Here is a 27889-nt window from a genome sequence, read left to right on the forward strand (position 1 = left end):
GTGATTTCCCTTGTTATGACGTCACAATATGGTTGGCCGAGGAGAGGTGTGTTCACAACATCCTTGAATGCAAAGTAGGTTTGTTTTGCTTCTCCTTTGCAGGTTTTGGAGTATGTTCGGGTTGACAACTGTCCGCATTCTGCGTTTATTTTTCAATAGTTAAACGACAAATATCGTTTTCACTTCCATAAACCTCTCATTAAATTACATTTTCGTTATTTCCTGGCCAACAACTCAGCACATTCTGGTTGATGATTGAATTGATTCTGAAACGCAAAAAAAAAAAAATGTCCAGGGAGACATTTTGAGAAGCTTTTTATAATCTCCTTTTATTGACATTTTAGATATGAACAAATATAGGCTAAGGTATGCGTTTTCCCCCCTGAGAGTTGCAAACCGATGCAGTTACTTCTACGCTTTCTAAAAGGTATCGAGACAATAGGAAACAGTGCACATGATATTAGCCTTAAAATTCCTTTTAACCTTTGAAACTGTAGTTTGCCATCGAGTCGTCAATGTAGCTGGTATATTTTTTTTTCTAGAGGGTTGATTAACTTGGGCGTTGTTTACCTTCGCATTTATAATGTGTTGAAATTAAGTTAGACGAGTTTGTCTTCAAAATAGGAAGTTGTTGAAGAGGACAGTGCACTTCGATGATACATAAATTCATAACCTGAAGAGAAACACACTGTACATGTAATGGAGCTTTGATTTTGGGAGTGGCTTATCTTTGAATTTGTGTTGAGTATAAAACTTAGAAACTTTGCAACCCCCCGTCCCCCTCCACCTTTACCAACCCACACCCCCACCCCCACACCCCCTGCTGCTTTCACTAGTTTCAGTTTCAGTATTGGTTGTTCACTGAAATTAGTTTGCACAAATAATGTTCTGTAATAAATGATATTCAATTAAATGGTACATAACACAGAATAAAGCATTTCATCACAGTAATTAGCTACAAGATGAATCTAGCTTTTTGTTTTTGACCATTTTGGGTGTGCTTTGAACATTACATATTCACTGTTTCAGGCATGTGTCACCAGTCATGAACTGACCTGATAAGTGCATAGACATCTGTTCTTTGCGTTGTGTGTTTTTCTGCTGTGCTACTTTGTCTGCTACGCATTACCCTTTGTCCCATCTGAGTCATCATCACCATGGCTTCTTACGGCAGAGGCTCCTTCGATGGCTTTGACTCTTACCAGAGCAGCTCCACTTATAGAGGTAATTTTTAAACGTTTTTAATTCTGTAGTTAAACAGCATTTGTTAGTAGGTAGCAAGTAGAAAACTAAAGTCTGATCACCATGTGGGGCCACCGAACACAACAAACTCAATAATGACATTTTTTATCACAATAAACATTCATGATTTTTCTAACAGCAACATTGTTAATCACAATAAACTTGTCTGTGAAGACTTGATAGAACTCCCTCAGCTGTTGGATGTGGGTGGTTGTATTTTTGTGTGTGTTTTATTTATTTATAATTTTTTGTTTGGTTGGTTTGTTTTTGGTTTTTTTTGTTTGTTTTTTTGTTGTTGTTTTTTTTGCAAAGGGTATGCAGGTCAAAGATGTGTTTGATGGTACTTCTACCATCATGGAATCCAGCCGGTTCTTCAGCATCAAATTAATTGTTGTATACTTTACTCCTTTTCCTCCCTACCAACTTCACACACACACACACACACACACACACACACACACACACACACACACAGACATCACCACCAGTGTCAGTGGGTTTTTGTGTTGTTTTTTTAAAAACTTTTCTTTGAAGTTGTGATAGTCGCTTTTTCTTTCTTTCTTTCTTTTGATTTTTGTTATGCTCAAAATGTGACATGTAACAATTTTTACAGATAGTGGTGGATCTGAGTTCAGCAAGCTGTCACAGAAGATCAGCCAGAATATCCAGAAGATAACACAGAATGGTAAGTTCTTCCTTTCTCCTTCCCTCCCCATTTTTTGTTGTTGTTGTTACATGGATTTACTTTTCCTGGACTTACATTTCCTATTTAGTTATGTTGTGGATGGAAATTACCAAAACACATTAATTAATGGAGAGAGTTACCACTCTTTACTATTTGTTAATCATTTCATCTCCTGGCCTCATTGTTTGTTAATTTCCAGTTGAAAAACCACTGAGGCAACCATGTGTTTGTTCTGTATTGTACATGTGTTCTGTGTGGCTTGTTCATGATTAAAGAGGCTTGCCAGTCTTGAATAAAAGCTAATTTGTGTTTGCACATTTCTTCTGTCTTTGCTGCTGTGTGCACATGTCAAATGATCGGTATAACTATAAGGACAGGCCCGGCGCTTTCTTTTCTGAGGAAGTGTCTGGGTTTGCTCAAAATCCAGTGTATCTTTTATTTACCTGTGTGCTAGCTGAACCAGTAGTGTAAGCAGCACTGACTTGAAGTTGTGTACCTTGTGAATGGAGAGAGTTACCACTCTTTACTATTTGTTACACATTAATATGTGTTTATTTTATGGCATGAGTGGGTACCAGCGTTATATAGTAACAAGAACTTTAATATTTGCTTCTTTAAACTGTAGGTCATACTGTTGCTTGTGATTCAGATTGGCTTGGGAAGCTTACTGTTGAAAGAACTATCCTTTTTGACTCAGTTGTGTAAACAAAGTGAGTCTATGTTTTACCCCGGTGTTCGGTTGTGTGTGTGTGTGTCTTTGTGTCTGTGTGGCTGTACGTCCGTGGTAAACTTTAACATTGCCATTTTCTCTGCAAGTACTTTGTCAGTTGACACCAAATTAGGCATAAAAATAGGAAAAATTCAGTTCTTTCCAGTCATCTTGTTTAAAACAATATTGTACCTCTGGGATAGGCACAAAAAATAAAAAAAGAAGCCAAATTATATGCAAACTGCATTTACTGTTATATTTATATATTTTTTAATTCTGTAAACTTGGCACTTTGAATTTGATCTGATATTCTGACACAACAACAAGAGCAGTCATTATTGTCATTTTTTGTTCAAACAGGAACTTCTTTTGCTAAGCAGTGAAGTTTTGCAAACGTTTTGGTGCAGATAGTAAAACAGGGAAATTAATCTGTAATTAATGCTAGGGGACTTAATTTGCTTTAAACTGATCTTTCTCATCTTAATCATTACATTTTGAAATTATACTCAATACATAAAAAGTTTGTGTGTTTTACTCTCAGTGTACAGGTCTTTCACTATGTTCATTTGCCCAAGTGGTCTTTTTCGGAAAATACTAAAATCAGTGACGAGTGAACTTTATAGATCTATTGGCTGAGCCCTGAAGGTCATGGGCAAAAATCAATTGTGTACACATATTTTTACACATTCAAAGCGTGTGCTCATATTCTTCGCGAACGCGAACGATGCCATTTTGTTTCCAAGTTGTTGACCGTTCAATGCTATATTCAATCGACAGTACATGATAACGTGATGGGAAGTTGGAGAAGGAGACCGCTAAATATTTATTCAGAGAAAGATTTGTGAACACCTCATCACTTACTGGATTTTGCCCCAAACTGCCATAAAAATATCCACAGAATCAGTCGGAATTCACAGTTAATAATAAACCATGTGAGTTAATACCCTTGAATTGATGAAACGTAAAAATTTCCAGTCTTGACTTTTCTCAAAATGAAGTCCTTTTCACTTTATACGACATTTAGAAGTACTTGTACTTGGCTCTATGTGTTATTAGTTTAACAAAATACTCAATTTTCATATCAACTTTAAAACTATAAAACTAGAATGAACTTAAAAGAGAAATTAATCGGCTGTGTCAGCCGGGTGTAACTAACTGAAACTTGTACATCTATCTAGATCCAGAGAAAACGGCTAAATGTTGCAGTGTGATTGCGGCGATAGCCACGTCTCCTTTACCGTGGACTTAAAAAGAATTTTTAATTGCCCTTAAAGATTTTTTTGAATGCCCAAGATACACCAGAATAATATGATTTAAACAGCGTTCTCACCGCGAACACTGCAATCGATTTATCGCCCTTTAAAAAAGCATGTTTAAATATTATATTTTTGAAGGAGCCACGATAGTGTAATGGGTAAGACAGTTTCTTCTCACCTGAACACGCAGAGTTCGAATCTGCCGTTAGGACTTTTTTTCTTTTTCTTTTAACCCAAAGCTTTATAATAACAAATACAGAACACATTTTAACTTACTCAGTACGGCCAGTCCTCTCTTCTCCTCTACACAGACCCCTCGGATGTCCAGTGGGTGTCTGAATGACCCAACCTTTAGCTTCAGTCGTCAGAATTGTGGTATTCTTTGTCAACATTCACCTCTTCAGTATAAGAGCCTTCCGCTTGCAATATTTTGATGATGGTAATTGGGGTGAAACGCTGTTAACGTCATCTCTTTCGCCGTTTGTATGGAAAGAGTTAACGATTAGAATTTTTTTTTTTTTTTTTTAAGTGTATCACAAGTGAGTCTTGAAGGCCTTGCCTCTCTTGTTTTGTTTGTGTTAGTTTTATGCACATTCAGATGCTGCACAAGTGGCTAATTTTAGACAGAAGTCTGGGAGTTTTAATCCCATCAGAAGCCTGAATATCACTCCCTCTATGATTCTTGTTTCATTTGACTTTGTGGTTTGGTTTTGTGGTAAGCAAGTTTTCTCAGTTGTCATGTCTCATGTTCACAGTGAGTCAGGTGCGAAGGCTCGTTGCCCAGATTGGTACCCCACAGGATTCTGAGGAAGTGCGAACCAGAGTGTAAGTGTTTCTGACTGATAGACCACCCCATGCGTTCAGTATATATTCCCTTGTGTTTCAATGTTTGTGACTCTTTTCTGTGTTTAAAGTATGGAAATACATATGTAGATGTATTACTCTTCAGAGTTCAGTGAAGTTCGGGATGCTTTACTTTAAAACTTATCCTTTTGAACTTCTGTGTGTCTGTAATATTTTTGTGCAACTGTTATTTCTATTTTTGATCTTTGTCCACTAAAAAGCATATATATACTAAAATAATCAGAGGTCAGGGGGATTTTTATTGTAATTCCTAAGTTGGATTGGTGGGAGACAGGGAAGAGAATTTAAGCTGACTCCAGTTCCAGAAATTGTTAGTTGTGTGTATTCCAGTGAAGGTAGAATCATACCAAATACATGTTCACACATCTGTAATCATGCACTCTTCATGTGCCCCATACCTCACTCAGTCACACATGAATTATGCTAATAGTTATACCATGAGGAGGGAAGGATATAGATATTTTGATAGGACAGGGGAAATGCAAACTTTGTTTTTTGTTGAAAAAAATCGTCCAAGGATTTTTTTTCTTAACATGCTTATTGATAGTGTATGTTTTGTATCAGAGAGCAGACAATTCACTACACCAACCAGCTGCACAAAGAAACCAGTGCTCATCTGAAGGATTTGGCTCATCTGCCCCCACCTCCATCTGCTTCTGAACAAGTGAGTGCTTGACATGGACTGTGAGTCAAGAGATCAACATGTTGCTTTACCAGGAAAGTTTTGTTTGTGGACAGTAATCCTTTCATTACTGTAAATTTCATTTTGATAGTTGTGGCTCATAACTCAAATTACAGAATTCATCGTCTGGCAGCCTGTACATGCATTATAGCCAAATGCAGGATGACTAAACTGGCTAAACAAAAACATAGAAATGTTAAAAGAAAGAAAGTAAATTAGCCTGGGTCTTTTTTACCCATATTTGCTTTACAGATATATCATGCAGAATGACTAGTCACCTTTTGCACGAGTCTTATGAATTACTTTTTAAAAATCTTTGTGTTAATTACAAGATGTTAACAAATTCACGCACATATCATCATGATGAGCATCTGTTTTCAAGAGGAAGTGAATTCAGTCTCTTTGGTTAATTAGGCCATCAGACATGTTTGTGTAAGCCAGTTGGCTATCTCTGGTGGAAAGTGAACAAAATGTGAAACTTGGTAGTATTTGTTGGACAGATTAACTTCATGGAAAAAACAGCAACAACAAAAACGGAATCATACTTTGTCCTTTTGTCCATCCCCAGTCATTATCCAGCTCAAGGAAAAATGTTTTTCTCATCTCTGTTGGACCATACATTTCTTTTCCTGGAGCTCACTCTTTCTCAGCTGGTTTGACATCTGATGTCTCAGAAAGCAGAGCTGTCCTTAAGTCTTGTGTTTTGCTGGTTGTGGCGTGAACACTCACAGGTGTGCAGTAAGACAGGTAGCTGTTTTGAATCAAAGCATCATCGTTCTTTATAGAATGGCTTTTGAGTTTGAAGGTTGGCAGTTTTGCAGATGTGTATTTGTGTATGTTTTCGTCTGTTGAGAGGGCCAGAAGTAGAAGGCCCAGAGTGTCTGCGAATCGATTGCGATCGCGCCTTAATTTTAGCCCGGTCGCCCAATCGAGCCGTATAATTATGTGACCTGGTTGAAGACATAATTTGACAAAAAACAAGAATGCCAGAGAATTGACAGACAGAGAGAAAATACGAAAAAAAACTTAGCTGTATGAAGAGCACAAGAACAGGAGTCAAGATGGCTGCTGGAAAAAGAGGGCGCTAGTCAGGGGGGCAAAAGGGAGGTTACCTACTTCTGGGAGGTTAATGGCCGTACCTACTTTCGTTTTCTCCACATAGGCGGATAGTAGTTTGCACAGGACAGGAATGTCAGACCCCTGCCGGAGTCTGCACTAGTGGGTCATGGTACGTATGTTACTTGAACGTAATTTTAGGAAGAAAATTTCCTTTTTCTCCTCACAGCAACAATTGATGATACTATTTGAGTATGTTTCTTCTGTTGACTAAAATGAATACACCCATCCACTCCCACAATGACGTGGAAGTGTGTACTTTTGTATGTTTCTTCTGTTGACAGTGGAAAATGAGATATGTATTTGTATATATTTCTTTACTAAATTGAAGAATGCCTCCCCCACTTGCCACCCCTTCTTAGTAAGCGACAGTGGAAGATGAGACATGCATCTGCATGGTTTTATACTGAAATAAACACACTCTGTTCTGAACCACACACACATATGCACATGCTGCGACGATTGAGGCTGAGAATTGTTTGCTTACGTTTCTTCTGTTGGCAAAAATAAACACTTCCCCTCCATCCTGAATAGTGACAATGAAAGATGAGATGTGTATTTGCATATGTATCTTCTGTTGAACAAAATGAAGATTTCAGTTGTTTTTTTCTCTCCAACAGCGACAATGGAAGATGCAGAAAGAGCGCTTCACGGACGAGTTCAGCAACTTGTTGAAGGACTTCCAGATCGTTCAGAGAGATGCCGTGGAGAAGATGCGTGCCAGTGTGCAGCGAGCCAGAGCCCATTCCGGCATCAATCAGGTATCCACTACTTAAAACATTGAAGAGAGTAGTATAGGATTTGTGATGATTATACTGAGCTGGAACTTTTGTGCAACTTCTGTTGAAACATAACAGCAAGATTTCTAAACTGTATATATATTTTTTTGTTTTGACTGGTATTTATCATATTAGATACCTGTCTGTATAAGTATATATAGAAATATAAATGTATCTGTATATGTCTCTATATATATCTGCTAGGAATGGATCTGATGGGAGATATATACCTTAAAACCACTTTGGCAGTCCACAGAAATATCAGTGATATCGCTGTCAGTGCTGGCCAGGCAACTTTAATGCAGTAGTGAACTTAGTTTATTCACAGCACAGCCTGTTTGTCCCAGAACTTTCCTGTCTCAGTTTTGCTGATGAAAGTGATGGGAGGCCACCAAAATAAACAATTTGAAACTTTTAATTCAGAGTTTAAAAAAAAAAAAAAACCCACAAAAAAACAACCTTTCTACTGTATGTAACTAGAATCAGAAGAATATTTACTTACAAATCCAGTCTCAGTATTTGTTTCAAATCGATGTTAGTAGTTGGGTTTTTTTATTTGTTATTTTTTTTCTTAACCAAAAAATTGTTTTATTTAAAAAAAAAAAGGGTTTATTGAACATTGGCCATGGAGGACATTCAAAACCAGCAGACAGGAGGTTGTGTGTATGCGGGAGAGAGAGAGAGAGACAGACAGACAGACAGACAGACGAGGATAATTTGTCCATTAAGGCCATATCCCCACATGAACATGCAACAGAGGGAGGAGGAGACAAGAGAAAGACAGACTGACCAGTGGCCTAGAAAGTCTAGAACACCACGTGCAACACAAAAAAAGACAGCGGCCCCTTTGCCAGCTCTCTGAACACAGAGAATTCATCAACACAAGCAAGCTGCGATGTTCTGACAAACACTGTTGCCAGGATCATATTGTCACTAGTGACAGTGTGTTGATATTTATTACACATATTGTTGCACTTTGGCACATATTGTTGCTGGCGGGAGTGTCACTAGTGTCATAACTTTTTTTTAAAAATCAACTGTACCAGACAAAATGTGCTGCAATAATTCTTTTACTTTACCTTTTAAAAATCAAGTTTAATACATTTATAAATGACAAATAAAGGGGGGGGGGGGAGTCAAAAAGAAAGGAACAGTATGTCTGGAAGAAAAAAGGACAACTTTCAAATGACAAGAACCAAAAATTCAGCCTATTCTATATGCACATGCAAAGACATGCATTTTGATACATACGCATTACAAATATGCAGCTTCTCAGACATATCCATTAACATCATGCAAGTTCATTGACACTTAATAAATATTTTTAATCTTTGGTTTCAACTAAAGCTATATTTGGAAACCATTTTGCTTTGAAACTATTCATATCCCACATTATCATTGCATTGCATTTTTCAATGGAATAGCATGAAATAAGATAGTATTGAAAGGACTGTGTATTCGGTTAACATTTGTCAAGTTTGCATTTATGAATATACATTTTAATTACACGTACTCTATGGTGACCCACTGGTGTAGACACGCAGGGGTCTTATTCCCTGTTCTTTGTAAACTACTGCCCTGCTAACATTTTTCCCAAAAGAAGGATAAAATCAAAGACTGGATCTGTTGTTTGCGACAAAAGTAAGTTATAGTGTGCCAGCAGTGTCACCCCCCACCACCCACACTCTGTCCCCTTCCCTCCCCATCCCTTCACCCTCCCCCCTCCCCCCTCCCTTATCTCCCTTCCCGCTCTGTCCAAGGTCCACTCTTTGAGGTCGCGCCGACACCGCGCCACCCTCCCTCCTTCCACCACCCCCCCCTTCACCCCTACTCCCTAGTCGGCGCATTTGGTCCGCGACACACCGCGTCACCCGCCCCAGCTGTAGGAACACGTGCAGTTATGTGATGTCTGCCACAATCCCCGTGCTTGAAACAGACAAGCACGGCATGTTGGAACATCCCGTGTGGCGGCCTGTCTTTCAAGTCATTCCCCATCCCCCCTTTCTCGAACGCAGCTGACGTAGATGGCGAAAGTTAAGCTAGGGAGAATTTATGCTAATGGGAACTTTGATCATGCTGGCTAACAGGCCGAGAGTTGCATTGTCCTGTCTCCCCAATCTTTTTGTGATGTAAACGGGTGAACTTGTCGTCACAGAATGTTACAGAAACAAGTGGGTTGAATTGTAGCGAATCAGATCAGTCTGTTGAACTGGACGAATTGGGTTTAAGCAGTGAATCTGTCAGTCATTCACGTAGCGTCACTTGGACAAGCAAAGATTGGTTATTTCAGTTAGACTAGTTGGGGGAGTGAGTGTTGTAGCTTGCATAAGTATGCATAGTATGTTGTGGGAAGGGATAAAACCAGTCAGCACAGCCAGTTCTTGGCTGTCTCCCAGAAAAACTGACTGACACAGGGTGACTGACTGATCAGTGATGTGAGGAGCAAGGAAATCCTTGTTGGGCTGTGTGCTGCTTTAGGTGTAGGGTGAACTTTTTACTGTGCGCTGCTTGTAGGAAGTACTTGAAGTAGGCAGTGTGTGCTGCTTTAGTGTGTGTGGCTTAAATAAAATTGCTTTTGCTAAGTAGGGTGAACTGCTTAGTGTGTGTGCTGATTTCCCATGTATATTGTAAAAGTAAACACTCTATAAAAACCACTCCATGTGGCCCTGCTATTGATGTGAGGAGAGAGTGAGTGAGTGCATCATTAGTTGATCCCATACCCCCCCTGCATAACTCCCCTCTCTCTTGGAATCGAACCAACCACACACTCAGTTTTTACAAGTAGATAGAAGGTTATTTTTTGTTCCTCTAGTCTACCGTTAAGTCGTTTAGACAGCGGTCACTAAATCAAAGTGTTGCAAAGAGTCTGCTCCTTGTAGATGTTTATTAATGAAGTGAACCCTGGTTTGTTCCAGTCTCCTTTCCAGGACACGTACGAGCAGCAAAATGACATCATGACTCCTCCAGGGTAAGGTGGTTTTTTTTTTTGTATTTAACTGCATACAATACTTACATGAAACATACAAATAAATGAAACTTGCTTTTCCAAGTTGATTTTTAGATGGCTTACAAAAATGTGCTTTTTGTGTGTTTGTGAAAGTTTGCTTGCCATATACACATACATATATTCCAGTTGTTGAGATTTAAAAAAAAATTAGATCACATTAATTTTACAGCCCAAGCTGTCTAACAGCATCTCAAGTCTTTCAATTTCAAAGAGAGCATATCTGACTTACATACTGAAATCCACAGTTTTAGAAGAAAAAGCTGTCTTTAACTTTCTGCCAACATGCACCATCAGCTTCGGTCTTGGATGTAACATCAGTGCACACTTGATTTGTTAATGGTAGCAGAGTGTGCTGCAGCCACCTTGTTTAATTGCATGTGTTGTAGTCGTCGTTCAACCTGTAGAAAGTTTGTGGTTCTTTCACAGAGTATACTTTGCCTCCCCAGGGTAAGTGTGTGATGCTTTCAGTACATAGCGTTGCAATGCGTACACTACACTGCAGGTATTTAGAATGGTAACACATCAAAATCCTGCCCAATCTATGCATGGTTGCATGGCAAGATTTCATATGAAAGCTTTCATCACATCGTAAGACTTTTTTTTTCTTTTCTGTTTTTGTGCATGAAAGTAATTGATTTGAAAACTAGAACAGCAATCCCGTATTTCATTCATTTTCTTTTTTACTTAAGGTAAACAACCATTTCGTTTCCAAATTCAAGATTGAAATGAAAATTGTAACGCCTGCAGTATTCTTTGTGAAACCCACTTACTCCATTGGTGGAAAAGAAAAAAAAATCATACTAATGATGAGACTTTGACAGTGTTCCGTTCTTTAGAAACTTTAGTAGGATGTTTTTCATTATGGTTCTTGTTACAGTTTGTGTGCACTTCTTACTGTGAACATGGGACGGCACACTTCTTTTTATTTAAACAAAGAAAAAAACAAAAATAAAATAAAGGAAAAATATTGCTGCCATTCTAGATACCTGTGGTGGCACTGATAGTTGGGGGTGTAAAAAGACTAATGGTTTTGAAACTAACATTCTGATTGTGATTCTGGAATTAATACTCCAAAGTCCAATCCCATTGCTGAGGGTTAGTTTTGTGAGGGCTGGTTGTTGGTTTTCTCCCACAATATTTTGTTGTTGTATTTTCCTCCCAATTAAATTTTAATTTACCTGTGCAGTTCTTGTGCAAAGAACTGTCAGTGTTATCGTGGGATTGACCCTGTCCTCGATTTCTTTCAAGTATGTTTTGTTGGATTAAAAAAAACCTCCATTTCGATAGTGATACCCTTTCTTTTTGGTACCTGCATATATTTGTACCAGTATATTATTTTCCATGTCTTGATTGAAACGCTGTGAACCCATACAGAGCTCTTGTTAGGTGATACATCCAATGTGCATCATGCTTGGTTTGCATTTAAGTGACAGGTGGAATGTTTGTCTCCATTGTTCAAACCTTCCCCCCACACTCCCCCCGCCCTCCCCTCTCTCTCTCTCTCTTTTCCTTTTATTCAAATTTCATTTATTTATTTTTTGTTACTTGAAGCTTCTGGCAGCCAAAAAGAAAAAAAAAATCATTTTATGCCTGCATTGTTCTTTTTTGCACTTTTTGTTTTATGACCTGTTGAACAGATTTTCAGTGAAATATTTTAAAAATAGATCCTAACAAAACCTTTCAGACTTGATATATATATATATATATATATATATATATATATATATGTATACACATATATATACACACACACATATTCTTCCTATCTTTTTTTTTTCTTTTTTTAAGCAAGTGAAATGGTGCTGGTGTGATTTGCCACTCAGGCAGCTAATGATACCCATACGTATGCAGTATATCATGATGTATGAGTTGCATGAAGATATGAAATATGTTTGAATAGCTTGCTGCTCCTGCTCTTACCTGTACTTACACTCCCTACCACCCCTCCCATTCCTGCTGCTCATACTCTTTTTTCTCTCTACTTAGATATAAAATTTGTTCCTTGGTCTGTATTTGTCAGCAGAAATCTTTTTTTTTTCTTTTTTCTGTTTTTTTTAGACCCACAGACAACTTACATCATATAAATTTGATAGAAATTCTGTTTGGTATATGTTTTTGAACCTAAATGAATATTTTTTTATCACCTTAAAACAAAGAGCAACAGCGACAGAACAAAAAGGGAGCAAGGCATTGAAAAGTGCAAATACACCAGTAAAAAAGTGGGTTGATTTGGAAAGAAAACTGAAGTTTAGTCGAAGGTTAAGACCAAGGAGGAGGAAGGATTAAATCAGTGTTGAGATTTTCTCCAGTGTTGAGTTGCAAAAATCCAGAATTTTCCTGTCTCTCTTAATTTGATATGCTGAATTTTTACTTTTGAAAATTTTCACTGCTGAAACTCATCAGTGCTGAGTTGCACAAGTCACTTTTCCTAAGGCTATGGTAATTTGGTATACTAAGTTTTTACTTTAGAAAATTCTTGTGGCAAGATCTCAACAGGGCTAGGTTGCTCAAGTCAGGAATTTTCCTTCTTGCTTCTAAATCTCCGCAGGGCTGGCTTGCACAAGTCAGGAATTTTCCTAAGACTGTGGTAATTTGGTAAACTTAATTTTTACACAGGAAAATTCTTAACACTGAACAAACTTGACTCTGCTGAAAACGCTTGTGCCACCCAGCCCAGGTCCTGCACAAAGGGAGCACAGTGTTTGGATCGCTGCCCACACTGGTGGTGGTTGCTGTGTCATCCTTTGTTGGGGACTTCTGTGAGGCTGGCGACCCTTGGCAAGAAATCCCACAAGGAAATGGGGCTGTTTAGAATTTAGTCTTCTTCCTTCCTTCCCCCTTTTCTTTAATTTCATTTTTATTTAACTTTGAAGAAATGTGCTCAGTTTTTTGTTGTTGTTGTTGTTTTTGTTGCTTTTCCTTGGTTTGAATCGGTTGGAAAGAATCTACAGACGGGAGTTGATAGATGGTGAGAGTGACTAGAACCAGATGCTTTGGGAGATTAACTGATTTCTGTTCTTTGTGCACTGACAGGAATGTTTGACTTTAATTGTCAGTGATTGTTAGAGTTTGTCTCTTCCCCCGTGCCACATCCACATCCGGCCCCTATTACATCTGTTATACTTTTTAACAGATTTCTTTCAGTTTCCGTAACATCTAAAACTTTTTGGCAGTTGTGTTGTGCCAACAATGTGTTATATGGTTTTTATTGTTGTGTTAATATTTATTAACATTGATTCTTTTAACATTTTAAGAATAAAAAAGTACAAATAAAAGATTGTTTAAAGAAAGAAAAAAAACAATGGGAAGCTGATAACTCATTAATTTAGTTTCAAAGGAAATGGATTTTTAGATTCCTGTCAGGAAAATCTAAATTTTAACAAAAACGTTTGACCATTCAGCTCTTGAGATGTTATGAACACTTATCATACACATTGTTCAGCAGCAGTTATCCAGTCATTCTGTGACAGTTTGTTGAAAATATCTTAATATGTCTTGAGAAAAACCTTGTTAAAAAAATAAAAAGACCTGAGTATATAGTAATCCAGACTATGGAAAAAAAACTTAAAAACTTTGGGAAAAAAAAAAAAAATCTGATGTTTGTAATTGAACATACCTTTAATGTGTAATAGTTATTTCCCAGTCAGCCATTTTCCTTTCAGCTTACTTTGTTGCTCTTTCATGATTTTCTCAGTTCTCTCTCTCTCTCTTTCTCTTATCTTTCTCTCTCTCTCTCATCTTTTCTTTAATCACCTACTGTTAATTGTTCCTACTGTTCCAGTTTCTGGCGCATTTCTTTGTTTTCCTAAAACTCAAGAAATTAGTGATTCACACACCCACTTTGCTGTGTGCCCATTAATGTTGTACCATGTCTTTAAGTTCGTGTGACAGTGTGAGTGATGCTGAAGTTTTTGTTTTTTGTTTTGAATTATTATCCTTGACATGCTGTTTCTTATGATCTTGAGAGTGAGCTTAAGCATTGTTTATTTCTTCTTATTTATGACTATTATATATGTGTAGATATACAAAGATTTTTTTCTTTCTGGGATTCAGGTATTCCCAGACCCGTGAGGTGTTACAGATGGAACAGGATGTTGATCTGGACCTCCTCCGAGAGCGAGAAGATGCCATTAAAAAACTGGAGGTAAAAGAAATAATGGTATTGTTCACAACTGATAGCATGTTAGTGTGTTTGCCTGCTGCTTGAAGCACGGTCCAAGTATCTGATCAGCATGTGCTAAATCTTGTTAGTCAATTTGTTCAGCGTCTGTACAGCTGTGCCAAGGTTTTGCCTGCTTTAAGATTGCTACACGCTTATATGCAAAAAATTTCAGTTGGTCAGTGATCAGTCCATCTCTTCTTCTTCTGCAAGTGAGATCAAATTTTTCCATTGGTGCTTGTATCACTGAGCTGGTTCTTCAGCCTGCCCCTGCGAGAGTGATTTCGGGATCTCACTGAAGAGAGAGAAGAAGAGAGGACACACTGAAGGACAGTCTCCTACTTGGGATTGTACTTTTGATTTGGCACAGATGTTAGACAGGAAGCCCGCATATCAAACTTTTTTTTAAGAACAATATTTTGCTTGTGTTCTTCCACTAGACATTGGGGGACGAATGTAGAAATTGGAAGAGATTATGTCAACAGACAGAAGGCATTGCACATATCAAAAACTGTAGCTTGTAAATGACTTGCAAAAGGAATGGGATTTATAGCTTGTAAAATTATGTAAATGTCTTTGCGCTGATGAAAGAATTGATTATCAGCATAAAAAAATCTAAAAGTTGAAAGTAGTGTGGACTGACCCACCTCTTGTGGTGTGCAGAATGACATCATGGATGTGAACACCATCTTCAAGGACCTGGGCATGCTTGTGCATGAACAAGGAGAGGTCTTAGGTAAGTGTGCATTTGTATTATGCAGTAGGTATATAAACCTTATTGTCAGCTTTCCAGTGCTCAGCTTTATATCTTAGACTGACATAAGCTTACAGTTGGGCCACCAGCAAAGTGCTAGCTGTATGATCAATAGTTTCAGTAGTTTCTCCATTCCAGTGGGAAGTCATTTACAACTTAGTCTTTTGTGAAGGACTATGACTTAAACTAGGAGGCAAGATTGCACTGGCTCAGTGCTGCAGCCTTGGGGGCTAGTTGGCCTTTGGGAAGCATCCCAATGCTGACTGTCCTAAAAGCCTCTTGGCCAAGAGAATAGGGATGTAACTTGGGCAAGACACTCTCCACTATAAACAAATTCTAGCCCAGATAGTTGGGACAGCAGTTACCTCCTGTGCTGTAGTGATTGTCATTGTCAGACACGACTGACTGTCATACAAATATAATGTTGCACATTATGGATAATAAAGTTTGTGTGCTTTATGAGGATGTTTGTATGCTTCTGTTGAAGCATGTTCTAAATAATTGCAGGAGCTCATCAGTATACATCTGTAGGACTGGCAGAACTGAAATATAACAGCCACTGATACAAGTATGCATAGCATACTTCCAGATTTGCTCCCACTGCTTCTTCAAAGAAAAAGAAAGAAAGAAAGGCATCCAAACATCATCAGACATAAAATTGACTGTGAATGGATCTGATTTATACTTTACAAAAACATTTTCATCTAGGTGATTATGTATGAGTATAACAATGAGAGATGGAACTATCTTGTTTTATGATTCATTTGAACTCAAAGGTGATGACAACAACAGTGATTAAACTGACAGGAATGTTCACCACTTTCTTCAGTTCATCCGTCCAATCAGACATCATTTTTGAGCAGGTGACCATGATTGACAATGAAGGCACTGTACTTTCACGCAATCTGAGAAGACGGGGAGGAGAGGTAGAGGAGTGGTGTGAGACGATAAAGTTTGAAGTCCAGACAGGGCAGTGTAACGGGGCATGGCTCCGACAGTCTGTGAACTGTCTCTTCACAGTATTAAACTGCCAGTATGACAACAGCCAAAAATCCAAGATTATCATGAAACCCAGAGTTGACAGACAATAGAGGGGAATCTCATGTTTTTAGATTTTTTTCACACTTTTTGTCACCGATCAGTTTGACTGATTTTTTTTAGAGGAAGCAAACTAGATGAACAGCAGACCATTTATTGGATCAGTAACAACAAGGAGGAAGGGAATATCATCAGAAGGCTTTTCCTTTAAAGGGAGACACTCTTTGGTGTAAGAAAAGCTAGACGGCTAACTTTCTGAGAAATTTACTTTTTATCTTGACCGAACCTAGATATGTTGTTGCTGGGACAGTTATTCACCATGACTACAAGAGTTATTATTTTTATCATAAACTTAGAAGCCATTTTATTTTCTTCTACAGGTATAATAAGACAATAAGCATGCTATTTCTAGCTGTCTTTTGTTTTTCTTTGTGATTGTTTTTTGTGTTTTCGTTATGTGTGTCATTCTGTGGAAACGGAAATCGACTTCTTTAATGCATAAAAATTATTATTTTCACTTTGAAATGCTTGAATAGTCATCTATATTCAAAATACTTGGGGGGGGGGATTTAGAATCCACATTCATTTTACTTCACAAAAAACCTTTCCTAACATTCTGTATCTCCTGCAGTTTTTGTGCTGGAATTTTTTTTTAATGATTTATTACCCTCGAATCCTCAAAAATTCCTGGCAAAGGGAGAGCACTTTTTTTCTTTTCTTTTTTTTCCTACAGATTTCTCTGCCACTAAACAGGTTAAGTGCCTGATTTTCTTGTGTGGTTTTTTTTCCGCTCTCTCATGTTCTTTCACTGTTGTGCATTACAGATAGTATAGAGGCCAACATTGACAATGCCCAGATGTCGGTACAAGAGGGAACACAGCAACTAAGCAAAGCGAGGGATTACCAGGTTTGTATGGCAGTTGTGTGTCCATAGACTCTTTGACTTGTAAATATGACGTGTTGACAAACTGGATTTTTTGTTTCTTGTGAAGCATGTGTTTTGAGTTTACAGCATGATTTTGTTTTTTGGTGGACAGTTTTAATTTGCATCCATCGTTGTTGTTGTTTGCAGTTAGTCTTGTTGTCACTAACGAACTAATTTGCATCAGCCAGTTTGAAAGACAAGCTGAAGACACAAGTGATGTTGTCTTGGTAATGACACTAATGAACTAATTTGCATCAGCCAGTTTGAAATACAAGCTGAAGACACAGTGATGTTGTCTTGGTAATGACATTAATGAACTAATTTGCATCAGCCAGTTTGAAAGACAAGCTGAAGACATGAGTGATGTTGTCTTGGTAATGACATTAATGAACTAATTTGCATCAGCCAGTTTGAAAGACAAGCTGAAGACATGAGTGATGTTGTCTTGGTAATGTCATTAATGAACTAATTTGCATCAGCCAGTTTGAAAGACATGCTGAAGACGTGTGATATTGCGTGAAAACTCTTGCCTTTTGCAAGACTGTTGTGGAAGTTTGAAAGAAGTGTTAAGTGGCTAACTTGGGTGTGTACAGATGGGATGGTTTGTGCATGCCTTTTTGCATTCCATCTGTTCAACACTGTTCTGTTTTTATGTTGAGTGCTGTTCAATTTTTGTGTCAGTTTTTTTTATACAAAAAACAACTTTTTAGTCTCATTTCAAAGTGCATAGTGTTGTATAATTATGCGCTCAAGAAAATTTAAATGATAACATAATAACTTTTATAAAATGATAATAAAAAATATTGTTCCAATATAATACCTGTTATCTTAACTGTGAGAATTGATCATCTATGCCACTGTACATGGTCAAAGCCTACATGCACCGAGGATGGAGATGCTTGGTCTGGCCCAGTTGTCTGAACAGTTATTGTCAACTGTAATGAAGTTTCTGAACTGTGTCTTTAATTTGCATATGTTGAATCAGTGCACTGCTGATCACCAGTGGAGTGACTTGGTAGCAGTGCAGGATTTTGGTTGAGTGGCTTCTTGGTGGCATGGTGTAGTTCCCAGTGGATTATAGGCACTGACAGAACAAACCAGTTACCTGAGAGTGGTGGGCATATATGAACAAAGTGAGACAGTTGAGAGCAATATGGCATAAAACTGGGGCAGCAAGGGAAAAAATATCCTTTGGTTTTTTGGTCATTCAGATAATAAAGTGATTTTGCTTTTGTTAGTCTTCATACATTATGAATGCTGTGAAGTTAATAATTTTGCAGTTTGAAAATCTCTGGTTATTTTGATTTTATCAACTGAAGCTACATTTGAATTATAAAAATGAAAAGTATGACGAAGTGTTGAACAGACTAATCTGATTTAGACAGTATTCTCTCCTTTGTTTTCAGAGCTCAAGGCCTGATTAAGCACGTTGGGTTACTCTGCTGGTCAGGCATCTGCTCAGCAGATGTGATGTAGCGTAGATAGATTTGTCATAATGTAGTGTGCCTCCTTGAGTAACTGAACTGACTTGTTTTCAGTTCTTCTGATTAAAAAAAGATATATAAATAAATGGGAATCAAAACAGGTTTTGATTGACTGGTACATTCTGAATATTATTCTCGGCATTTATTTCATCAAGTAATAACTTATTAAGTAAGTTGATTAGTGCATTTTGAATTTTCTCATTTATTTTCATGATTGGATCTTGAGTTTTGAATGTCAACCACATGTTTTTTGGATGGGTTTTATGTGTGTGTGTGTGTGTTTCTTTTGGTTTAAGGTTTTGTTTTATTTCCCCCCAAGGTGGTGGTGTCACAAAGCATTGGAAAAAAAAAATGCACTGACAGGCAAATGCACTGACAGGCAAATGCACTGACAGGAGTGGGGGTGGGGGGAGGGGTGGGGGATAAAGGATTAACCCTAGACCAGTTTACAAGTTCACACATATTAGGTCAGTAGCTGAGCCTTCCAAAGCGAGATGTTCCTGGTTCAGTTCCTGCACCAGGGTCAGGAATGTTTGTCCCCACTGACCTGGAAGACTGGTCAGGTACCCTTACTGATACTGGTCTGTGGAGTCAACCAGTTATGGGAGGTCTCTCTTTGTGCAATATGATCTTGGAGCAAGTGTGAGAAACCACTGCAAGAAAGATGTTGATTATTTGCAAGTGAAGTTACAGGACAAAAATTCACTTTTGATACATAGGATACAGCTACATGCACATTTGTTTAGACATGGTGGATAGCACATTCCATGGGGCTCAACTGTACTTTTTTCTCTTTTTTTTTTTAACCCCCTCGTACACTGATTTTTTTTTTTTTTTTAAACTGTAATCACCTGTTGTGTTTTGAAGAAGTTAGACTATTGTTAGACTTCTTAGTGTAGGTGATATTTTATCACATTTAGTCACCAGTCTGGTCTGACGAATGTTTGTCAGTTGTATTTCATCTTGTTACAGTGTTTTAGAAACTTGTTTTGATGTGAAATTTTTAACCCATGGCAGAATGGGCTAGGGTCAGACTTTTGATCCAATGTTTTTCATGATGAGGGTTGTAGGCCATGTTTTGGCATGGTGCTAAGTCCTTGGCAAAGGCACTTTACTCCACTTTTCCTCACTCCACCAGCTGTGAATGGGTTCCTGACATTGGTCAGGGAAGATTCCATAAACAGCAAAAGGAAAGGATGGATCCTGCCTTCCCGTGCCGAGCCCTTGACAAAGTGGATATGAATTCACTTCCCCTGTGGCCGTAAAAGGCTGTTGGACTTTTAAACCTTAAGTTTTTATCTTGTGAAACCTCATGGCATATTCCATCATCCATGGTAAAACACCTCGGTGAAATTGTTGGTGGAATGAAAGGACACAGCTGGAAATTCATCCACCGTTTGGCACAAAACATTCTTCTGGAGTCTTTTACAAGCAGGTGGAAAAAGTCGAGGAGACTGAAGAAGAAGCTGTTGTTGTTTGCTCTGCTCCTCCTCCTCCTCCGCCCACCTCCACAGTCAGAAAAGTAGTTCTTTGGTTTATTTGTCCTTTCCTCCTTTCCTTGTCTTATTTCTTCTTTTTTTTTTCTTTTTGTAAACAGTGCATGAAAATGTGTGTGTGTGTGTGTGTTGCAGTCCAAAGCCCGACGAAAGAAGTGCTGCCTGTTAATCGTTGTGCTTGTTATTCTGGCCATAATTGCCATCATCATTGCTGTGGCAGTCTCACAAAACAAATAGCTGCATGCTTCCCACGTGAGACTTGGCATGGGTTTTTTCCCCGTTTGGTTTGTAGAATGTTGCCTGTCTTGATTTTTGGTTGCGTTGTGTTAGCTTTCTTTCTTTCTTTGATCTCCATTTTTTGTTGGTGTGTTGTATGTGTGCGCCTTGTGCGTGTCTGTTCCATTTTCTGCATCTTTTGAATGTGTATGTCAAGTGTGCATTTGGGTTTGTTTTGATTGGCAATTTTCTTCCTGTCTTGCTGGCTTGTAAATGTTTTGTTTTGTTTTTTTCTCTATATCCATTTCTGGCTTTTGTTTTTTGTTGTCGTTTCCTTTTGTTGTTACTGGTTTGTTTTTGGTTCTTTCTCTTGATTTTATTATAAGAAAACTCAGATGGGTGCAGTAGCCAAATGGTTAGAGCATTGGACTTCAAAACTGAGGGTCCTGGGTTTGAACTTGATGTAGCAGCCCATTCAAATCCCTGATGGTATTTGCCTTGGGTTAAATCTGTGTAGACTAGCCTAGAGTGACACCTGGGGGTAAATTGACTAGTCGGAATTTACCCCTCCAAGTTGAATTTAACCTCAGAATGGATAATGGGGTCATTCTAGGCACTAGAAATGACATCAAGGGGTCAGTTTGGCTCAGAATTTACCCCCTACCCCTTTCTAGTTGACATTAATTTTCTGTGAAAGGGAATTTTATCCCAGTCCAGATTGATTCCCATCCCATCCCACTTGGTAGTGAAGCCTGTCCATCTTCTGATGAGATATTTTGAGCAAGCTAGAATCAGACCTTCCTTTCACTGCCTTTTCTCCTCTAAAATATACATTTCATGTAATCTGCTGCTGATTTTTTTCTGTTTACATGGTTTTTATTTTATATCCCATTTTTTATTCTGGCCTAGGAATCCTTATACAGACTTTGCTGGAATGACCTGAGGTGTAGTTTGGTCTTGTCAAACCTCAGCTCCTCTTCCCCAATTCAGAATCAAACCCCAGTGGGGAGGAGGGCTGTTTACTCCAGACCTTAATTAACTCACTCAGTACGTCCAGTCCTCTCTTCTCCTCTACACAGACCCCTCGGATGTCCAGTGGGTGTCCGAATGACCCAACCTTTAGCTTCCGTTGTCAGAATTGTGGTATTCTTTGTCAACATTCACCTCTTCAGTATAAGAGCCTTCCGCTTGCAATATTTTGATGATGGTAATTGGGATGAAACGCTGTTAACGTCGTCTCTTTCGCCGTTCGTATGGAGAGAGTTAACAAAGAATCCTGAAGCAAAAGCTGCCCCAAAAAACAATTACTGGTGGCAAAGGGTGGAAGTGGAAACTGGAGCCCAGGCAGCTAAAGTCCAAATGGTGAAAGTCCATAGCCATCATGAAACACCCACTTCTCTTGTATCTGCCACCCTGAAATCATGAGTGAGGCCAGTATAAGCCAGGTCAGAGAGTCACCCTCAGCCTTTTTTGGGAGGGTCCAGTGCCACTTGCCTTGTGTCCATCATGTCATAATGTGGAAGAAAGGGTGTGTCAGTGCAAGGTAGCCAAGAGCTCCCACTCCCTTTGTTGCTGCCATGTTGTTATGTGGAGGAGGTGGGGGTGATCAGTGCAAGCTAGCCAAGAGCTAACCCTTCCTTTGTTGCCACCATGTGTTGTGGAAGGAGGGGGGTAGGTGGGGCATACAATTTTACTAAAAGCAACCACTGCCTATGTTTCCACTGTGTTGTATAGAGATGGGGGTTCAGTACAACCTTTCCAAGAGCAGTAACTGCCTTGTTTCTGCCTTGTAATGTATAGAGGTGGGAAGTTCAGTATAACCTTACTTGGAGCAGCCACTGCCCTTGTTTCTGCCTTGTAATGTAAAGAGGTGGGGAGTTCAGTATAACCTTGGAGCACTGCCTTGTTTCTGCCTTGTAATGTATAGAGGTGGGGAGTTCAGTATAACCTTACTTGGAGCACTGCCCTTGTTTCTGCCTTGTAATGTATAGAGGTGGGGAGTTCAGTATAACCTTACTTGGATTACTGCCCTTGTTTCTGCCTTGTAATGTGTAGAGGTGGGGAGTTCAGTATAACCTTACTTGGAGCAGCCACTGCCCTTGTTTCTGCCTTGTAAATGTATAGAGGTGGGGAGTTCAGTATAACCTTACTTGAAGCACTGCCCTTGTTTCTGCCTTGTAATGTATAGAGGTGGGGAGTTCAGTATAACCTTACTTGGAGCAGCCACTGCCCTTGTTTCTGCCTTGTAATGTATAGAGGTGGGGAGTTCAGTACAACCTAACTTGGAGCGCTGCCCTTGTTTCTGCCTTGTAATGTATAGAGGTGGGGAGTTCAGTATAACCTTACTTGGAGCAGCCACTGCCCTTGTTTCCGCCTTGTGATCAATAGAGGTGGGGAGTTCAGTACAACCTAACTTGGAGCACTGCCCTTGCCTCTGCCTTGTAATGTATAGAGGTGGGGAGTTCAGTATAACCTTACTTGGAGCACTGCCCTTGTCTCTGCCTTGTAATGTATAGAGGTGGGGAGTTCAGTACAACCTAACTCGGAGCACTGCCCTTGTCTCTGCCTTGTAATGAGAGGTGGGGAGTTCAGTATAAATTTGCCTAGTGCAACCACTCGGGGGTAAAAAAATGAAAAGGCTGCTACATCTTGGTACAAAGGAATATAAGAATGCCAGTGACACTTGATACATGCGTGTTCCACATGTGTATGTACTCACAGAGACTGTGGCATGGGGTACTCTGGTTTCAGACCCTACCCACTTTTTTGTTTTGTTTATTCTGTTTTGTTATTGCTTTTGTTTGTTCAATCCTGTTAATTAACAAGTGTGTAACTATAGTACAGTGGACCTGTTACAGTGGTGATGATGCTCAAGAGAATGTGACTGATAATCTTCAAAATACCGTTTATGGGGAATAACAATCAACTAACCAACCAGTTTTATGCAATTTAAAATGCACTGATGTTTCAGCGTTCATTTTATGAGCACTCAAAATTTTTCAACAGTGCATTCAAAATTTAAATTTTACTTTTTATTTTTTTTTACTTGAACTTTCACTCTTTTCAGCCATACCCACTTGAAAATTACTTGGTCTAGAGAATGAAATTACTTTGTTCTCCTTTGGATGAGATGGGTTAACTTGAGGATAAAATACCGGATCTTTGATGTATTTGATCTTCTGCATGTTTACGCACACATTTGGACAAGGTCCCATGTACAGCATGCACTTGGCACACATAAAAAAACAAACACAGCAACAAAAGGGTTGTTCCTGGCAAAATTCTGCAGAAAAACCCACTTGATAGGAAAACAAATATAAATTGCAGGCAAGAAAAATACAACCAAAAAAAAACACAAAAAAACCCCAAAAGAATGGTGGCACTCTCAGTGTAGCGATGTGCTCTCCCTGGGGAGAGCAGCCCGAATTTCAAACAAAGAAATGTGTTGTGACAAAAAGAGTAATACAGTACAATAGAAAGGTAGGCACATTTGTTGAACTGGGAGGTCAGGGGAAAAAAAACATAACCCACCAGATGCTGTTGGGATTTTAGAAAGGTCCCTGAGATTATAAGTCCAATCCTCTGACCATTTCATTATCGCACCAATTTGTTAATGTGATGGTTGTGTGGTCTTAAACGAACAAGCAAATGACCTGGATACATGTAGATTTTATATATATATATATAAAAAAAAAAGGCTTGAAATTCTAATTCTGCTGTCGGTGTCATTGTGTGTCACCATCAGAACATGTGCAGTGGATTTTAAATTTGTGTTAAAGTTTATTTCTAAATAAATATCTGGTGTATAGAGGAAATTTTAAACAGTCAGGTAAGCAAATGCTCTGGAAGCACAGAAAATTTTCAGACATGACCTGTTTGAAGTCGAGTATCTATCGGTGCAATGCTGTGAATGAATATACATGTGTTATTTCTATGTCTGTGTGCAGAAAAAGTCTCGTCGGAAGATGTGCATCCTGTTTTTGATCTTGCTGGTGGCAGTAGGCATTTTGGCACTGGTTATCTGGGGAGCCACGAGATAAATTAGGGTGTTTTATTTTATTTTTATTTGTAGGCATTCACGATACTGTCTGGTATGTTAATTTATCATCACATTCACTTTTTTCCATTGAAAATTCAAAAGTTTTGATCCTGTTCTCGGGATAAAATGTCATGGATCAATGTTAGAGCCTGTTGTGTATGTGTGTGTGTGTGTTTGAGGCTGTATTGTCGGCCTCACTCCATGTATTGACATTGGAGTGCACTGATTCTGTACCAAACCGTGGTCATGTTAGTCAGGCTGCCTCCTGCCTTTCACACACTGTAATCTGTCAACAAGTCCTTGGTCAGTTTTAATCATGTTTTGTGTTTAGAATTCATATCTGTCATTTTCCCAGTTTCCTGTCATCCCCGAGAAAAAACAAAAAAAAACCCCAGAAACCATTAAAGCCCTTTATTTCACGAACTATGTTTTGGAGCCCTTGAGCAACAGAATGCAAAAACTCTGATGTTTGTGCACCATATCTGCTCATACTGTCCACCATTTTTATAATAAAGAAGGAATTGGTAAAACAGTAAGCCAAATTACACTCAGTGAACATTAGAGAAGGGATTCGCTGTGTTTTTCTTTCTACTGTTTTATTACATTATTTGTGGGGAGAATTGAAACGCATTTGATTTCTTGTTTTTTGGCACAGAGAATATTAGAATATGTGGAAGGTAATTTTAGGCACATAATGTTAGAATCTGTGGAAAGCATCTTTTTCTGGACTTGTACAGTTGTAACTATGGTGTATTTATTCCTGTTAATGCTTGATACAAATTTAGAAAAAAGCATTGTTCAAACATGGTTCATCGCATTCACTCCATTGTCTTAGAGTGGATTTGTATCCGACATCATTTATGCTTTGTACAGATATATGTTCCAAAGGGATTCCATTAGATTTTGAAATTGTTTGCATTAGTTTATGTAAGTCTGTTTCTTTGTGATGTATTTAACAGTAGTTGTTGATGTACATTTTCTTGAAATTTGTCTGTGAGAAAATCTCAACGAAATATATAGCAACATAGTAGTTTATTTTATTCCAGACAAAATACTTGTCCATTGACTGTATAAACACAGGGTTCATACAGGTTTTGCAAGACTTTAAAAACTATGGAAAGAAAATAACAAACAAAAGGCAAAGAAGCTTATTTATATGAACAGTTTTGATTATTGGAATGTTTTTTCAAAGCAATTTAAGATTGTTCGACAGAACAGGTTATCTTTTTCAGTGAAAGTCATTTATATACCAAGTCATGCAAGGAACAGTCTACAGTCAGAAATATATAATTCCTTTTCATCCAGTGGTGCACTATTATTTTGGCATGCAATATGTGTGGGAATCAGCCTTTCACCAAAGAGCTCATGGCAGTGTTTGGGGATGCATGGCTGCCAATAGATGAAAGCTTTTTTTGTACAGTCTGAATGGTTGGTACGCAGAGAAAATTATTTATATACCAAGTCTTGCATGGAACTTAAGTCTGCAGTCAGAATTAAATAATTTGTTTTCATCCAGGGGTGCACTGTTATTATTATTATTGTACCTTTGCCACATGCAGTTGAGGATACATTAAAATTGTTATTACATTAAAATTTTCAAAACGTGACAAGGAAATTTTAGGTGAAGATTAAGATTAGAGACATGTCACATAGTCTTTGATTGCAACATACTTGAAGTAATGCAAACATATTTTTACAGAATACCTTTTTAGTTGTTAAATTTTTATGTTTTTCATTGTTTGGCTGGGAGTTAATTCTTTTTATTTATTTATTTATGTAATGGAAATCCATGAGTTTTTTTGTTCCTCCTACAAGACCTTCACATATCTTTAGCAGTTTATAAACCACAACCTTTTCATTGTACAGGATTAGAGTGAGGGTTTTACAAATACTGATTGAGAACATGGTTTTCCGATCACTATGATTCTAAAATAAAAGTATATATGCAGTCAGAACAGAATGAAGTGGATCCAGGGTATCAAAGTGTACTAGATAGTGTACCTGTAGCTCTGGCTTCTTGGATGAGATCATTTGCCTGATAATGTACTTATTGCATGATACTGGGAAGGGAGAGGGGGAATATGTACATAGTGTACTGCATTATGTGTTCCACCAGTATGTTAGATAGAGCAGTTGGCTGCAATGTCTTATCCGAATCAGTACTTGGCAATACAGTTCTGATGAGTCGTTTGTGAACTAACAGAAAGAAAAATTGCTTTTATGTCAGCACTACTTGTGTTACTTTGATAAGATATGGCAGAAGAAAGAAAAATGCTGCTGTAAATCAGTATATTGGAAAGCAACCCATTTAGTATTGAAAGTCCGCTGTTTTTGTAGTAGTACAATAGAAATGTTTTATATTATGCACTTTTACATTCAGCATTGTCTATTTTTTCTATATGTCTGTTGTTTTTTTAGTTCAGGTTGCATCAGCTGAGACTCTTGTCAGGTTTTTGGTCTACATTCTTTGCACATGACTGTTTCAGTAGATTCCCGTTTTGATATATATCAACCAATATTTTGTACATAGCAACAAGAAGTTCAGAATGGGAAGAATCAGTTAATTGAAAATATATCTAACAATGCAGTGAGGCTATGTTTTGGAAGGCCCTCTCAGTATATGTGCATAGGTTTTCAGTTTAAAATATCTTATGCAGAAACAGAACAAGGATCACCTTGTAGTTCGCAGAGGGAACATGCAGCTGTCAAAAGTTGTTAATGTGAATATTTGTTTGAAGGTATGCCTTCTGTAATATCAAAAATGATGTAAACATCCTGTTTGATTTGTCTGTATGAATCATGTTGTCAATGTCATTGCTTTTGGACACGGATAAATGGTTTTGCCCGACTGCTTTTTATTTTTAATAAGCCTTCTGTTCCACAAGAGGTGAGGGGCTGCAAAAGAATCTAAGTGCTGACTTTTTTTTTTTCTTCTTCCAAGTGTTTCAGTGCTTTGAAAGTAAAGTCTAAAATTGTTTTTAAATTGGCTGTTTAAATCCTCTATTGTTTTGGAAAGGGAAGTTCCTATTTTCTTTACTTGATGAACTAAATTTGTCATGTGAAGCCTTTGGTTCAGCTGGCAAAGCTGTTTTCCCATTCCAATGAGAATAGATTTTCAAGGTGGGCTAAAGTTCGACAGTGTTGTATGAACTGCCCTACCCATATCAGAGGTTTCTGGTTACAGCTGAGACTGTATTTTCTTCAGAATGTGGACTTATGGTTATCGGCAGTCGTGGCAAAACCATACAAGTGTCATTCAGATCAACTGGTTTGTAAACTTTATTTGTTCTGACTGACTGAATCATATGTGCAATAATATGACAGATGTGGTTTGATTGATAAAAGAATTTGTCATTGTTGGTACAATTTAAATCGCACTAGAATTTTATCAGTTTTTATTCATATATACATATTATGAAGTTATTTGCTTTTATGTTC

General features: G+C 38.2%; 1 protein-coding gene across 4 annotated transcripts; it reads left to right on the forward strand.

Annotated features, from left to right (window-relative positions):
- LOC143279771 (syntaxin-7-like) lies at positions 1-27889 on the forward strand. 4 transcript variants are annotated; one of them, XM_076583910.1, is made up of 13 exons: positions 1-74; positions 1030-1224; positions 1856-1927; positions 4648-4717; positions 5321-5420; positions 7175-7315; positions 10249-10301; positions 10767-10787; positions 14394-14484; positions 15163-15235; positions 17116-17198; positions 20332-20480; positions 24360-27889. In XM_076583910.1, the coding sequence occupies exons 2-12, from the start codon at positions 1158-1160 to the stop codon at positions 20431-20433; spliced, it is 873 nt and encodes a 290-aa protein (XP_076440025.1). In that variant the 5' UTR covers positions 1-74; positions 1030-1157; the 3' UTR covers positions 20434-20480; positions 24360-27889. The 4 variants fall into 4 exon arrangements, with proteins under 4 accessions (XP_076440025.1, XP_076440024.1, XP_076440026.1 ...); XM_076583909.1 differs by having other exon boundaries at positions 20332-20448; XM_076583911.1 differs by lacking the exon at positions 20332-20480.

The sequence above is a fragment of the Babylonia areolata genome, chromosome 3, assembly GCF_041734735.1.
Source record: "Babylonia areolata isolate BAREFJ2019XMU chromosome 3, ASM4173473v1, whole genome shotgun sequence".
NCBI classification, from domain to species: Eukaryota; Metazoa; Mollusca; class Gastropoda; order Neogastropoda; family Buccinidae; genus Babylonia; species Babylonia areolata.